The following is a 17,288-nucleotide window of genomic DNA, read 5'->3' as shown; positions in this document are numbered from 1 at the left end:
TATTTAATGCTTTGTGTATATTCACTTTTAAATCCTTACAATAACCCTATGATGCAGACATCATTATGTATTTTCCTGATTTTACAGAGGAGGAAACTGAGATATGGAAATGTTAGGTGACTTGTCTGAGGTCACACAGCTAGTAAATGCAGAACTGGGATCTGGACCCAGAGTCTGGTTCTGGAGTCTGTCCTTTTAATTGCTACATAATACTGCCTTGCCCAAAATAAACATACTCAGGCCCTTGATCATAATTGAGTTGGAGTAGATACAATTGTTCCTTTCTTCTCTCACATGGTCAATATCAGGTCAATATCATGACTTTGGACAAGTTGCTTAATCTTTCTGAGCCTTCGCCACTAGTATGTACCAGGTATTCTTCTAGGCTTTGTAGATAACTAGTGAATAAAATAGAGTCCCTGGTCTCAAGAAACTTCCTGTATCCTGGCAGAAACAGGCAATAAATAAACAATCACAGTAACCATAATATAAGCAATAAAGAAAAATTAAATGGTTCATTGACAGATGAGGATTGGGAACCCTGATTTATGCTGAATGGTCAGGAAGTATCATTTACACAGAGTGCTGAAAAATGGGCAAGAGTAAAGCAGGGAAAAATGGGAGGGGTCGGGGAAAGGAAAAATATTATAGTGGAGAGAACAGCCTATGGAAAAACCTGGGGCAGGGAAGGGGTGTTTGTCTGAAGACAGAAAGGTCTGTGTGGCTAAAACAGAGTGAAATTGAATTTGGAGCAAGAGGCAGATCACGTAGACCAGCGGTCCCCAAGCTTTTTCACACCAGACACTGGGTTTTGGGGCAGACAATTTTTCCATGGCCAGGTCAAGGAGGATGATTTGGGGATGAAACTGTTCCACCTCGGATCATCAGGCATTAAATTCGAATAAGGAGCACACAACCTAGATCTCTCTCATGCACAGTTCACAATAGGGTTCGGCCTCCTATGAGAATCTAATGCAAATGCTGATTTGAGAGGAGGTGGAGCTCAGGCGGTAATGCCTGCTCTCCTCCTGCTGGTACCAGTCCATGGCCTGGGGACTGGGGACCCCTGTCGTAGACCATGATTTGGCTCACATCCCAGCCTCCAAATGCCATCTAACATGTTTGAATTGTGCATCCTATCAGCAAAATTTTTAAATGTATATAAATAGGTATCTATATTCATGTCTATATCTATATTCCTATGTATTATATATAGATACACATACTAAAAAATGAACAAAAACATTTTCAAAAATAGAAGCTAAGAAGAATGACAAAGTAAATGATGAAGATGCTGATATTTTCTCCTTGCTTCCCAAAGGATCGTCTTGCATATCTCCTGATCTACCTCATCTTTACCCTGGGACTACAGCTCTAATCCAGAAAGCAGCATGGCCTGTGTTAAGTGAGATTCAAAGAAACAGAAACTCTCATCATGAAACCATGAGAACTCTCCTGACTTTGAGGAGGGCTCCTTTTGCACAAACTACTAGCTGTGCAAGGATTTCACAATTTTCCTAAGAGCCCTGGGAAGCCACTGAAGGTTATAAGTAGAAATGACATAACCTGATTTACTTTTTAAGAAGATTACTTGGGCTGCTGCGTGGAACATATGTCTAGGCAGTGGCAATGGAAGAACTGAAAGGCCAGCTAGGAAGCTACTGCAGGAATGCAGGCAAGTGATGGAGATGGTTTGGAATAAAGTGCTGCAGGAGGGAGAGCAGTAGATACATTTGAGGTCCATGTTGGTGGTGCTATATTTTGTGAAAGGAGAATAATAATGTTAGCTATGAAGCATTATTGTGAAGCATAAGTTTACAGAGGTGAAAATGCTTTGTCAACTGTAAGGTGCCAAAGGTAACTATTAATATTACTATAGATGATGAAACCAAATACTAGAGAGACCCTAACTTGCCCAAAGTCACACAACTGCTTAGTAGTTGGGAGGAAGGAGTCAAAGCAGTTGGCCTGCAATCTCTTTACTCCCTTCTCTGGGGGTGTATCCCAGGGGAAAGAAAAGAAGGCTCATGACCAGGTCTAACATCCTTGTCAAATGGACCTCTGTGTAGATAGAGTAATGATATTTAGGATGTCCCTGGCTAAGAATTACCTCTAGTAAACAGATCCCAGGACCTGTGGAGGAAGGCTTCTTGGAGAATATCACATCAGCTATACAACTCTCTGTGGTGTAACAGGAAGATGTTTTGTGATTGAAATGCCCCATGCTCTGCAAGGAGAGGCGACCCTGTGTTCCTTACCTATTATTCTGAGTGAGGTGCACGTCCAGTGAAGGAAGATAGGCCCTTGGGAGCCACTCTTGGGTCACAGATTTTTCTTTACCTCATATGAACTTCTTGATTGCTTATATTCTTGAAATTATTTAGCAAACCCTGATATTGGGTAAGATCTCTGATTCATATAACATGATTCAACAATCAGATCCCCTGGCTTCATTCAGTGGCATGTAACTATTTCCTAGGCTCTATTAGCTCCTGTGTAACATTGAACCCAATTATAAAGTCCAGGGATGAAGAGAGAACATACTTGGTTATATCTGAACCCTTACTAGTGGCAAAACTAATATTTATTTGACACATCTGATATCTATCGACTTGAAAATAATTTTGGGGAATATTTATGCAGTTGAAGAAACACAATGTATTTGGCCTCATTGTGACTGAGTAACACTGGAAGTACACAACAATGGGTTGTTTGTGATGGTTCATGTGATTACACTGGGAAATGAGCCAGGATTTTTGGGTCTCCAATGACAGCTCCTAAGCACTTCTCGAAGAGAGGGCTTTTTAGATGCATAGATGCTCACCTCCCACCCTCCAATTGCCAAAGAATCAGTACAGTCTCAATGTTCTGCCATGAATATCACTCCCCAAACCACTCATGGACCTCCTAAATCAAAGAGTTCTTTTTCTCTATTTTTTAAGATGCACAATTTATCTTCACACACAATTTTGTTTTGAAACTTAGAAATGATGACAAAAGAGAACTGTTACTTTAGCCGGAAGGGAGGGAAGCCTTTTTGTCCTCTCTGCTTCATAACAAACTATATTTATGCTGGAGGCATCAAAAGATAGAATCAGCACACGGACCTCACATCCTTCTCCTGGTACAAAAACCACTGATGGTGAACGGAGCTGTTGCAGATAAAGCACGTCAAAGGGCCAGGGCTGCTTCTGGCAGAAGCTAAACAAGAGGAGGCTGGCAGGCGTGCATGACGACAGCACAAACATGTTTTATGCAGAGAAGGCTTTTGACATCCTTTTCCCCCCAAACAAGTTCCCAAACCAAAGCTTAATGTTTACCTTCGGCGAGTGGGTCAAGGGTGTGTATCATGAGTTGGAAGATGCTATTCCTCATGAGACTGTTGTGGAGGGAGGCAGAGCTTCCACCTCGCTGGAGACGTGGCTTAGCCTGAGCAGAGAAACCAAAGAGGTGGTTAGTCTCAGGAATGAAAGGCAAGTGCATTATAGACAAGATCCTCACCTCTGGTGGCCACTCATTTCTGTCACATGATCACACACTATTGAGCCAAAGATTTTAAAAGTACATTTCAAAGCACATTTCAAAGCCCCTGAGGGAATGGCTCTGTCGCATTCTTTCCTACTAAATGAACGCATTGCTTCCCTTTTTAAAGAGAGCTTTGTAAATGCCAGACAATGTGTTACATGCTTCACATCCCTTCATTTATCTTATTTGCAAAATGAACCCTATGAACTAGATGCTATTATTTATTCTTGTTAGATAGATGAGGACATTTCATCTCAGAGAAGTGAAATGAGGTGTCCAAGTCACACTGACAAGAAGTAGAGGCTGGAGGAATGGATCCCAAGTCTGCTTTTCTCAAAGACTGTTCTCTAAACCAGTGGGTGGTCTCTAACATTTTTGAAGTGTGCATCCTATCAGTAAAATGTTTAAATGTATATAAATAGGCTCTATGCCCATATCTGCATAGATACACATACTAAAATACGAACATATAAAAACACTTTCAAAAATAGAAGTTAAGAAGAATAACACAGTAAACGACGAAGGTGCTAATATTTTCTCCTTGCTTCCCAAAGTCTCCTTGCTTCCCAGAGTCTTGCACATCTCCTGGGCTACCTCATCTCTACCCTGGGACTACAGCTCTAATCCAGAAAGCAGCATAGCCTGTGTTAAATGAGATTTAAGGAGCAGAAGCTCTTATCATGAAACCATGAGAACTCTCCCGACTCTGAGGGGGGCTCCTGTTGCACAAACTACTAGTTGTGATCCTTTGGCCAAATAAATGGAACTGGTAGGTGAGAAGGAAGAATGAATATCTAGAGATAAGGTTACTGACAAACTCTTTTTCTTCTATCTTCAAAAGCAAACAACCTAAAAACTCCCAAACCCTCTGTATTTTGATGGGTTTTTATCCTGAATAGGAACTGCTGTCTCCCCATGGTTGATTTTGTGTTGATCATCACAAGGGAAGACTCTCTGAGGCAGCCAAGCTTTATAGACAGACAGATTTAAGGAGTTGAAAGGTATTGTAATGTAAGGGAATTAATTTCTTATTGAACTTTCAGTGTAAAAGTTTGACATGTAAATTTTCTGGGGCAGGTAAAAATAAAATACTATTCTCCACTATGTCTTTCAAACTTCTGCATAACAGGGTTTTCCAAAATATTCCATCATACTCCAGACCCACAAGGGGGCTTCCCCAAAAATGTCCCATAAGAGACTCCATGATCAAATACATATTTGATATATATTGGAAAGTGCTATATTCTAGACCAACTCACCTTAGGGTTTCAAACTACACATTAGCCCACTAAGTCTAACACTACAGAAATCTGTTTAACTTGATTAACTTGGGCAGTGTTTCCAAACTATTATCCATAGGATCTTATTTTGTAAAACACTTGTTAACAATCATGGTCCACACATTTGGAGACAAACCTGAAGCCCATAGAAAGTATGAGAAAAATCTCACTATGAGATACCCGAAGAAATCTGGCTCTCTTAGTGTGATTTATTATAATATTCTATTGAAAATCACATTGCCAATTCAATAGGGTTGGAAAAGAAACAGTGGGGATTACTGGTGTCTCAATGGTGAACCAGATTATGGCTCCTTAATAGAAGAGATTGAGTCTGTATTCGTATTCTGGTACTGGATCAGGTGTATTCTATGGGCTCTCAATGAATGTTATGTCTTTGCCCTGAGCATTACAGGAGGAAGGACAGGGTCATATGTATCTTTATTACTAACTCTTTTAGCCTTGAAAGTCTTAAACATTTTTTAATGCATTGTATTATTAGTTATAGAGGATTCAGATGATTAAGGTTCAAAACATTTTAGGAGAAAACTTAGAAGACCTGAATAAAATGGAAATGTAATCACTGTTTGATGGCTGAACACAAAAATTCTGAAGGTTGTTTCTTTACCATGCTGCAAAATCTGAAATGTGATGTGTTAATTAAATAGGAACTCGAAAATGTGTTTATCAATAATAACTTGTCGTAACTATTATGGTCCTTATTCTGCAAAACTGGAAGAACTCTGATGTGGAGATCTTCATTTGAAAAAGATTACATCTAGAGAAGTACTGAAAGCATTCTTTTGTGTATTATATATACATTAAGCATATAGTTCTCATGCAGCATTTCTTTTGATGAGACCAAAAGAAATTTCCAACCAGAGTATGTGTATGCAGATACACAAAGAAAACAAACATTGAGCATTAGATCCCACATTACCCCCAAATATTAGTTCAACATCCCTTGGAATGCAATTTGGAAATATCTCACTCTTCCAACTTCTACAAAAGTTCATACCAAATGGAAGAGAAAATTCAAACTTTTGAAACCTAGTCCCAGAAGACACGTGTCCATGAATGCCAGAATTCAGTCATCACTAATTGTAGCACAGAGTAGAAGTACACACCAGGGGTTAGACTATTTAAGTATTCCAAGGGAGAGAGTAATGTGTTGAGCACACAAACCCCTCTCACTCCCACCCCCGCCCCACACTCTCCACAGGCACACAAGCAGGTACAGACAAAGCCACTGCTTCCTACCGGTAGAGTCGGTTCATCCTTGTCCCTGGCTGCAGATGGCTGCATAAGAGAAAAAGGCAAAGACAAAAGACAAATAAATAAGTGAAGAATCACATATGGCATTTACATTTAATAACAAGCATCAGTATAGGGGAAGATTTCATTCTTTCTACCCCTAGGATGAGTTAAGCCAAAACAGAGGACTGAGGATGTATATTTCTAGCCAAAATATAATGGTTTATTTAGGTATATGATTCATTCTCCTGAAAGGTCAAAGTTGAATGGCCAACCCGAATGTCCAGCAATACAGAGCAGTTAAGTCAACCGTGGCCCAGCCATGCAGTGGAATAGTATGTGATCATTAAAATGAATGAGGTAATTCACATGTTCTGACATGGAAAATATCTATTGATAACTGAAAAAATTAAACATTTATAAATATTTATTGTTTCATTTCATAAAGGAAAATAAATTAATACTTCAGTGCATGTAAAGAAAAAAATTCTGCAAGAATGATACCAAACTGTTATTAGTGGTTGTTACCGGGGGATGGGATTGCAAAGAAATGTCATTTCCTATATGTTTTGGGGGGAGTCAGCATTCATTGCTCCATGTATTATGAATAAAATGAAGCTCACAGAAGTTAGGCCACTGGATTAAAGACTAGGATCATCCCATATGAAAATCAGATAACCCATCTTTCCTTCTGTTCCCATCACCTCAAGTTTTCTATTCTAAAAATAGAAGTCTCTGTCCAGTTGAGAAATGTGGATTAGAACACAAGGGCACATAAAGGCCTGGTAAACCGCTGCAATTCAGACAAGGGGGCAGTGGAATTCTACCCACATGACCCACCTGGACAGCTTTTACTTCCTCAACTCAATGGGAACTCTCCTTCTTCACCAGAACCGGGGACCACCCTGGGATCTTTCCAATGAGATACAGATGCCTGGTGAATAGTTCCTCATGCTTAGATACCACCTTCGTCACTTCACCTCAACTACAGGTGCAGACAGCAAGAACAAACTGGAACCCTTGCCCCGTCTGACCTTCTGGTCCTCCCCATTAGGGTCTGAACAGATGTCTGTCTTCAGGAATAATCACATACTTGGAGGAGAGTAGCCAGATGCAGAACTGTTTTAAAACCTTCGTGTGCTCTAGGCTTTCTGTTTTAGGGTCTACCACACATATCACGTAAAGATATTAAGATGTCCTCACATCCCATCTACAATATACAATTACCTAAAATATACGGTTTTGTGTAAAAAAAATAGAAAAGATTCTTATAATTTTGAATTTCAAATTATTTGCTATGTGCCATTCATTTAAGTTAGGATTAGCACGCTCAAAATCTTGCAAAGTGAAAAAATCAAATCTACAATTTGTTTTCACATGTAATGGATTTTTAAGAAAGTGAAATTTAATACTTAATGAGGTTGATGCTAAATATTTTGTGGACATTCAATTAGACATTTAATAATTTTGATTTTTGTAGACCCTTTTTGGATTCTGGAGTCAATACCAATGTGTTTTTTTCCCCTTCTGGTTTCAAGCATTTTTATAGGCTCTTGAAGAACTTGCAAGTCTCAGACATAGACAGAAGGGTTCTGCGTTGGTGGTAATTTCTGAGAACAGCCTGTGGGCATCACTAAATTTGCCTTAACCCTTGGGTTGGGGGCTCTCTCTCAGTGACTTCTCTAAAAACGCTAATAGGGAAATATCCCGATGCCCTAGTTCCCAAGAGCCTGCTTGCGGAACTGGAGTGGACAGGAAACTGTCCTTTGATTTCCCACTTTCCTCTGAAAGGCACTGTATGATCCTGCTTCTCTCTGGCAGATGCTCTCCTTTTCTTTCCTTCCACATCAGACAGCTCATCAAATGGCCTCACAGTCTACAGAGCAATCCCTCAGGGAAATTTTCCAGGGCCGCAAGCTCAGCCTTTAGACATACATTGAGATTAACTGTCAGAGCACGCCTGGTCAGTCAGCAAATTTACACCTTGTGGCTAAATGAGAGACCAATAATTATGAGCTGGAATTGATACCACAGTGTTAACACAAAACATGAAGGAACGGGATGAAAGTGGGGAGAGAAAAAGTGGGCTTTATAAGGGCAGAAACGTCACCAGCTGAGAGTTTGAATTTTAAAAAATATATCTAAATACATGATTTAAGGAAGGAAAAAAAAATCCAAACCTGTCTTTTGGTCTGAAAAGAAGAAAAAAATATCTACTCTATCGACTTCCTTTTTCTCTCACAGCAAGGAGGATCATAAAACATAAAAAGTGGAAGGAAAATGCCTTGTACATAGACTCTTCAGAGAAAAAACTGAGTGCAGAGACAGGCCTGAAATTCTCTACAAAATATCCCACTGTTTAATGTCTGCAGTTGACATCATTCGTTTTCTTTCAAGTGTAATCTGCAGACATGCATATACATCAGGGTATAATATGTAAATTTAGGTATACACACAAATGGCAGCGGAGGCCATTAAAACACCCCTCTACTTTCCTTTTATGTAGCCCTGTTGCAAAAGAGGTAAGAAGTGTGACATATGATGGTAATTGCCCATTTCCAGGGGCTCACCCACAACTACTGATAATTCGAAGTTCACCTGACTTAGCCTTGCTCTAATTGCATCCTGAAGCAGCCTCACAGTCCTGGCAATATGCAGCTGATTACATTACAATTTCAATTTTAAAGGAGTTTAATTACACGAGAAGTAACTAGTGAAGGTGACAAAGAAATGATTTTAATGTGTATAGCCAGTGGGTTTTGGGTTGGCCTAGTGTTGTGAATTTATTTTCAGGGCCATTAAATATATGGCAAGTTTATTCTAACCCATGGGATATTACAAAAGACAACTTCTTCAAAAGAAGACTAACATGACTCTAAGGATTAATCTTGGCATTCTTATGATGCATTTTGCTTTTTAACCCCCTTAACTTTAAACACACCAAAATACCACTCATTTGGGCTGTATTAATATGAAAGCCCAATTCCTGGTGGTCAGCATGCTATGGATTGGCTTAACAAATTCCTATAAATAAATAAATAAATAAATTTAACGAATATATTTATAAATAAATTTCCTATAGCTGTAGAAAAAATCTGTTAAGCCAATCCATAGTACACACACAGCAATTCTTTGAGGATTCTTTAAAAGAATTCATAAACTACATCCTGAAGGTCTCAGGTTAGGGCTTTGGTGTGCCAACACAGACTCCCCTCTCCATTCATGAAAGCAAGACTTTGGCAGGCCATCTTCTACTTACAAGAAAATATTCTGTAATTCAAACCTCTATTCAATTAAACTGGCCTCCTTCTCAATGACTCAAATTAGTCATATGGTGATTGCACTTAAATTGAGCAACTGGAAGATGCCTTTAATCTCTATTGTCCTTCCTGGTGGAAATCCCATTTCCTTTTTTCTCTTTTTTTTTTCTTTTTTTTTGAGATGGGGTTTTGCTCTTGTTGCCCAGGTTGGAGTGCAATGGCACGATCTCAGCTCACTGCAACCTCTGCCTCCCAGGTTGAAGCAATTCTCCTGCCTCAGCCTCCCGAGTAGCTGGGATTACAGGTGCCCGCCTGTAATTTTTGTATTCTTAGTAGAGACAGGGTTTTGCTATGTTGGCCAGGCTGGTCTCGGACTCCTGACCTCAGGTTATCTGCCTGCCTTGGCCTCCCAAAGTGCTGGGATTACAAGTGTGAGCCCTGCGCCCTGCCGGAAATCCCATTTCTATATAGGAATTTTGCTACTTATTTGATAGGTGTTTTGAAATTGTCCATTTATGCTTCCATCCCAGATAATAAAATGCATAGTCCATTTGGATAGCATTTTGATGCGGTAAATCAGTCCCAAGTCCTTAAATTTTCTTTCTTCCTTTGATCCTTGAAAGCCAGAAATGATTTTGCTGACTATAAAGTGTAGTTTTGACGGAACTTTGTATATAGCCTTTCACCACATACGGTCCCCTAGTCCCACCTCACACACATAAAAATTAGGCCAATACTGCAGTCCAGCTGCCTCAGGGCCACTCAGTAAGAGGATACTAACATGTCCATGGTTATCTACTTCCAAATCACATAATCAAATGGGTCACCATGAAGACTTCATAAGCCAAAAGACAAGTGTGTAAACTAAGGGATTTTTTTTTGGTCAATGACGTGACATCAGATATAGAAGAACAATAAACAGTTTGTTGCAAAAGCTCAGTAACAGCCATAAACTTCCACCACTTTAACATTCCACCAAGTCCTGCAAAATGTGCCTAAAATGCATTATGCCAAGGACCTGGAAGCATTATAAAGTCTATAGAAATAAACTTAAACATATTATTTTGTCAAAAAATAATCTGAAACAAATATGCCCATGATTAGAATATTAATCCAATATTCCAATGGACATGAATTTTAATGTCTTAGAATTCAGGAAGATTTGGTGAGGAATGATTTGAACGACTGATTTTCATTTAAAAAATTAACATGAAAGTATAAAATGATGTTTCCTTTTTCTTTCAATACATTACTGTAATAAATAAAAACACTCAAAATGTCTCTCCTTGTTAAAGATGAATAAACCTCAAAGCCTATTGGGAAGACTAGATACAAGGTGCAAAGGCCTCAAATCTGAAATATAAAAGGAAAAACACCCTACCATCTCTTAGTCAGATGGAAGCTCATCTCTTTCTCCCTCCTTTTACTGTGTCTTAACATAGTCCCTAAAACATTAAGGGAGGGGAAATTAAATAAATTCCTAAAGAAAGAAATAAAAATTTAAATTCAAATTACTTTGACTGGTTGCTGGGTAATTATCTGACAATCATGGCCCTTCTGCAAAGAAGGAATCTCAGAGAACAATGAAGTGCTGAAGATGACAGCTCAGGGTGCAGGAGTACCCACTTTACAATCCAGTTTAAAGAAATACACTGGGATGGACAGAAGGTGTAGAAATGATCTAAGTAAGAAGTGTGGTAATGAAAAACTCACATTTTGGAAGCAAAGCCTTTTGATGATTTGTTTGAATAATCTTCATGATCATGAAATATTTGAGATAGTAGAAAAAAGTTTGAGAAGAATAGATAACTTCGCCAATATAGAAGGAGTAGAAGAGAAATTGTTTAGAAACAGTTAAAGAACAATCTGGAATATGGAATACTCACTAAGGCAAGGGGGCCAGGGTGACTTCATGAAGCAGAATTTAACTGACAAGTTAAATCTACACAATTGTAATCAGAGTCTCCAAAGTTTCTTCATCATACGCCATTATCAGATAGAGTCTTGCTCTGTTGTTGCCCAGGCTGGAGTGCAGTGGGGCGACCATAGCTCCCTGCAACCTCAACTCCTGGGCTCAAGCAATCCTCCTGCTTCAGCCTCCCAAGTAGTTGGGTCTGCAGGAAAGCACTATGATGCCCAGATAATTACAAAAAAAAAAAATTCTTTTTAGAGGCCAGGGTCTTGCTATATTGCCCAGACTGGTCTCGAACTCCTAGTCTCAAGTGATCCTCCCACCCGAGCCTCCCAAAGTGCTGAGATTTTAGGTGTGAGCCACTGTTCCCAGCCTATCTACTTATGTATCTATGTGCTACTGGCAACCATTATAAAAACATGGACTAATTTCTTCCCTCTTTTAAAAAAGATAACAAATAGTAGTCTTAATATTTTTTTCTTGCATTCCAGATAATTATCTTGTGCACTCCACTGCAACATTAGCACAAACTTTTAAAAATGAATTCTTTCAATGCCTCTCATAGAATTGATAAGCTATATGGAATGTGTTAATATCTTTTACCCAACTCCTTCAGTTAGCCTCCCTAATACTGGAAGTTGTAAGATCCTTGAGGACAGGATTCACCTCTGTGCCTTCCATGGTCCCTAACTGTGGCTACTTAAAATGCAATTAAGAGGCCTGGGTGAGTGAGAGCACCCTGGCAGAACAGAACTGTGTGCTTCTGGGTCAGTTACGGGAGCTCCTCAGCTGTTTGTGTCACTGGCTAAATTAACAGTAATGGTGATTATTTAAGTCTACCTATTAAAGTCTACCTATTAAATCAATTAAAGATTAATTAATCTTTCTTATTAAGTATGTACTTAGAAGACAGCAATCCTCATCTTACAAATGGAGAAAGAGAGGCAAGAAGGGCCTCAGGCTATTTCTGTACTTAGGATACTAAGCACCAGTGTTAATTCACTTAATTTAGGAATTAACAACCCAACTACCCCTGCTATCTCTTGCCTTCCCCTGAAAAATCCAGATGTTCCTAATTTAGTTTGTTGAACCATTTTAGCAATTCTCACAATTGCTAATGAACAATTTTGATATGCCAATCAAACACAATCTGCTAGTGGTGTTCCGGCATTAGTCACACAAATTTCCTTTGACTAGTAAAGAATGCAATATGCATTCATCTATTAAGTCCTGGTTGCCTTACTTCCTTTAAGGAACGTGTCTAAGACAGGAGGTGTCCAACCTTTTGGCTTCCCTGAGCCACACTGGAAGAAGAACTATCTTGGGCCATACATAAAATACGCTAACACTAACGACAGCTGATGAACTAAAACAAACAAACAACTCATAATGTTTTAAGAAAGTTTAAGAATTTGTGTTGGGCTACATTCAAAGCTGTCCTGGGCTGCTTGTGCCCTGCGAGGTGAGGGTTTGGCAAGCTTGGAGGATGTGATTTTTTAAGAAGATCTAACAAATGCTGGTGTGCAACAAACTACAGAATACTCTGTAGCAAATGAGGCAGATTTTAGTAATAATGTGTGCCAAGTGTTATATATATAATATCTCATCGAATCCTCACAATAATAGGTATTATAATCATATACTCCCCCTTTTAACACACGAGGACCCTGAAGCTGATGGAGTTGGACAATTTTTCCAAGGCCACATAGCCAGCAAGTGGCAGAGCTCAGATACGAACTCAGACAGTTGGGCTCCAGAGCCTTCCTAAGTGCTGCGGAAATGAGAAAGTGGCATTTTCCTTGCAGTGACCTGAGGAGGCTGCAGACAATACAACTTCAAATACAGTAAAAAATAGTTCACGTACATTAAGAACTGTTATGAGCTCTGACTTCCAATGGAGGTGAGAAAATAGTGGCAAGTGATTGTTGTGAATTCAGAATGAAAGCTTTGATTTGTGTTTATTTTGTACAAAAAGCTAGTATCTGGGAGTAGAGAAAGTTACAGAGGCTATTTTGTCGCTTCCAGCATCATTATTTAGACTCACTTACGATTGTCATGATTTACTATTATTATTTCTGTCTCTTGAAGGTCATAGAGGCACTTTTTATGCCTTCAGAACGGCATTGATTTAAGTAAAACTGCAAATGAGTTGCTGCATATCTCAAGTTGACTTGTATTAAGGAGTTGATAGCTCAGCAGTAGGTGGGAAAAAAAAGGGGCCCCCTGGTGGTCCCAGTTATCACTGCGGTCATGAGACATTCTATAGTTAGTTTATTTGGAAGTTTGGGTGGGCTCAGTCTTTGATTTATTTCTGACACTTCAAGGACTAGTGCTCTTTCTTTGTTTCAGGGAAAGAACAAGCTCAAAAAATGAAAATAGTCACTCTTGGTGTTTAAAGCTTCAGTGAGAGAGTGTGAATGGCAAGTTTTGAATAAAGAAAATTCATTCATTTAACAGTAATTATTTGATAATATTTATCACACACTTATAAATGGCCAAGGATTCTTTTAGGTTCCTGGGATTTAGGTGTGGCCCAAACTAGCAAAAACATCTGTCCTTATGGAACCTGCATTTCAGAATAAATATATCATTAAATTAACTAGATAGAAAGGGTAGGTAGTCATTATTAGATCACTTAAAATTAAGTGTTACATTTAAGAATATACTTAAGAGGATTACCTGTGGCCTAATCATTACTTTTGTAGTCACATTTTATCATACATTTATTAATTCTAGATTTAGCATCTATTCTTGTTTGGAGAGAAGCTGGCAAAGACTATAAAAGTATAAAGAACAAGCTTGTGTCTATAAAATTATAAACAACACCTATATTAATAGTAGAATTCATTGAGCAAAAGGCATTAGATATTTAAAATGCATTTTAAAACTGATATAATTGAAGATACAATTTAATTTTTGATAATATTAACAGTAACAAAATTTTTTTGCCAATCTTTTATTTTAAAAAAGATGAGATTTTTTAAAAATAAGAAACTCTGAACCTCAAAGAGAGCAAAACCCCGCAATTTGAATGTAATATAGTGATTTTTATACATATAACTTTTCATATTTATAGTCTTCTAGCTACAAACAATGCAGCCTCATTAATATAGCAGATTAATTCTTCACCACGTTTTAACTTCTGATCTCAGAAATATCAACGGTACCATATCAGTACCTGATTCCAAAAGGACCCTGGCACAATTTCCATACAGGCAGAAGAATATAGATGCCAGATTTGCTGAATTTAGTCTTGGAATTTCCAGGAAGCAAAAACATCATGTAAACCCAATTTAAATATTTAATAATATAAATGCAAATCTAAGTAAACTTGGGGAAAAATAAAGGGCACAGATATCAAGCATACAACACTTTCTGTTGAAAATGCACTGATAATGAGAACCAGTCTCACTCCCTGATCTGCTCTTCTTTCCCAAGAGAGGCCAAGAGGAAGCTAAACTCATTCATGTCACGAAGATGAGTTATAAAAGTGGGACGCAGCAGTTCGTTTCAAGCACTGCCTGGCTACTTCCACATTCCATTTCCACTGTGTGTCCCCTCCTCCCTACTTCCTCCCTAGTTCATTCTTTTGTATTATTTGTTTCATCTCTCTCTTTTTCACTACTGAGCACCCTTCTGAGGGCAGAGACCATGTCTATTTCATTTGATATTATTCCACAGTACCTAGCATAGTGGTGCTTGATGCTCAGTAAATGCATGTTTAATAATAAATAAGTTAAATCAGATCTTATATATTTTTAATGAGCCCATATGCTCATACATAATGAGGCTGGAGGTAAATAGCTTCTCTTCAGTTCAACACTGAATTGTGTCACTTTCCTCTTGGCATTTGATACTGCGAGTGACCCACTGCTTCTTGAATCAGTCTCCTCCCAGGTATCTGGGATGTGTGCTCTGACCAGGTCACTATTTCCTCATTCCTGTGGAAGTGCAACAATATCAAACCTCCCTTCTTTGAACTCCTGTGTTAAAGTCATCATTTCATAACGCTCCCGATTGCTTGTGTTTGCCATTTTGCCTGCTTTGCTGGACTTGTAAGCTTCTTGAGTGAGGGGGTCTTACATATTACACATCTTTATACTTCCAATTTTGCCCACCAGTGTGCTGCCATCCCACAGATGCTCTGCAAACATAGAAGTTTTGATTGCTGGCTATATGTGGTGAGATTAGAACTTTGAAAGGAAGGAGGATTCTCAAACATGCAGGAAACTCACCGTGAGGCACAAAAGAGTGGAGGTGACTGGGTCCAGTGTTGGGGCCTACAGTATGGTCAGCGGAAACTATTTGACTAATACAGAGTGGCATCATTAAAAAACTTTCTGGCTTCGTCCCTGGGACCCTGTGCCCAGACACTGTTGTATGGCTCCTTTAACCTGAGAGAGCCAGTCTTTCTTTTGGTGGTCCAATTGGACCTGTACTACTAATGGCTGAGGTGAGTGCAGTAGGGGTCCTCTGTTTCGGCTGGTGAAAGGGTTGAATGGAATAGGCCCACCATGCAGTGAAGTGGAGAACATGGCAGTAAGAAACCGTTCCACTGGGTGTTGACCATGATATGCCCGGCCATCCTGGAAAACAGAGTACATGGTAAGGACTAGGAGTCCCATTAGTGGGGCTTGACATGAGGACAGTTACCTTCTCAATTGTCCCTGGGGCCGATGCAGTTTAGGGTAGAGTAAGTCAAATTAAGATTCCAACTTATCCTCAACATCTCAGCTCATTCCCTGCACCCCATCTGCCATCCTTTGCTGTCTTAGGGAATCCAGGCAAATTGTCATTTTATCTGTGCCTACCTGGGATGTTACCATGTTATTCCCTCTTGCTGGATTTGCCAAATATCCTCCTTCATGGCATTTAAAAAATCACCCATTCATTCTTCATCACATGTTTAATGAGCATCTTATATGTGCTACATTTTTCTAGGTGTGGGGATAAAACAGTGACCAAAATAGCCCAAATCCTTGCTTTCATGGAGTGTATATTCTAGCCTAAATCTCACTTCCAAGACACATTCTTCCAATGAAGTAGCAACAGCAGCAGTTAATATATAAAATCCTTGCTGACCTTTATTGAGCACTAACTACAGTTGAAATACTGGGCTAAATGCTCATTCATAATCTTAGGTGGCAGGTATTATTAGGAAACATTTTAAATAACTTTTTATTTGGAAATAATTATAGATTCACAGGTAGTTGCAAAAAAAATGTATAGGGTGGTCCCATGCACCCTTTACCCAACCTCCTCCAATGATAACATCTTGCACAACTATGGTACAATATTAAAACTAGGAAGTTGGCATTGGTACAATCTATGGAACTCATTCAGATTTCACCAGTTATATGTGCACCTATTTGTGTTTGTGCATAGTGTGTATGTAGTTCTATGCAGTTTAATTATATGTGTAGCTTCAAGTAACCACCACTGCAATCAGGATAATTAACTATAACATCATCACAAGACTCCCTTGTGCTATCCCTTTATGTCTACACCCATTCCCACCCCTGCCTGCTAATCCCTGGCAACCACTAATCTGTTATCAATTTCTATAATTTCATAAATGTTATGTAAATGGAATAATGTCATACGTATACTTTTCAGGTTTGCTTTTTCCATTTAGTATAATTTCCTTAGGGTCTAAGTTACTGTATGTATCAACAGTTTGTTCCTTTTTATTTAGTAATATTTCATGGTATTGATATACCACAGTTTAATGATCTGCACGTTGAAAGGCATTTGGATAGTTTACCATTTTGGGCTATTGTCACAAAAGCTGCTATGAACATTCATGTACAGGTTTCTGTGTAAACATGTTTCATTTATCTGGGATATATGCCCAAGAGTACAATTGCTGGATCATACAGTAAGACCATGCTTTGTTTTAAAACACTGCCAAACTATTTTCCAGAGTGCTGTACCATTTTACATTCTTACCAGCAATGTGTGAGTGATGAAGTGTTTCTGCTTTCTAGTAGCAATTGATATTATCACTATTTTGAAATTTTATTCATTCTAAAGGTGCCGTGATATCTCATTGTGGTATCA

At 38.8% G+C, this 17,288-nt stretch overlaps 1 protein-coding gene across 6 annotated transcripts in view; it reads right to left on the bottom strand.

The window, feature by feature from the left end:
- Positions 1–17,288, bottom strand: part of SLC24A2 (solute carrier family 24 member 2) — a 288,482-nt gene that overhangs the window by 95,144 nt on the left and 176,050 nt on the right. For all 6 annotated transcript variants that reach the window (XM_055294137.2, XM_063609090.1, XM_055294140.2 and 3 more), the window contains exons 3-4: positions 6,063–6,101; positions 3,321–3,429 (exon numbers count right to left, since the gene is read on the bottom strand). In XM_055294137.2, coding sequence (XP_055150112.1) covers positions 3,321–3,429; positions 6,063–6,101 — 148 coding nt within the window. The remainder of the gene's footprint in view (positions 1–3,320; positions 3,430–6,062; positions 6,102–17,288) is intronic.

The sequence above is a fragment of the Symphalangus syndactylus genome, chromosome 9 (genome assembly GCF_028878055.3).
Source record: "Symphalangus syndactylus isolate Jambi chromosome 9, NHGRI_mSymSyn1-v2.1_pri, whole genome shotgun sequence".
Classification (NCBI taxonomy): domain Eukaryota; kingdom Metazoa; phylum Chordata; class Mammalia; order Primates; family Hylobatidae; genus Symphalangus; species Symphalangus syndactylus.
The sequence above is the reverse complement of the archived record's forward strand: the minus strand, read 5'-3'. Positions and strand labels throughout refer to the sequence as shown.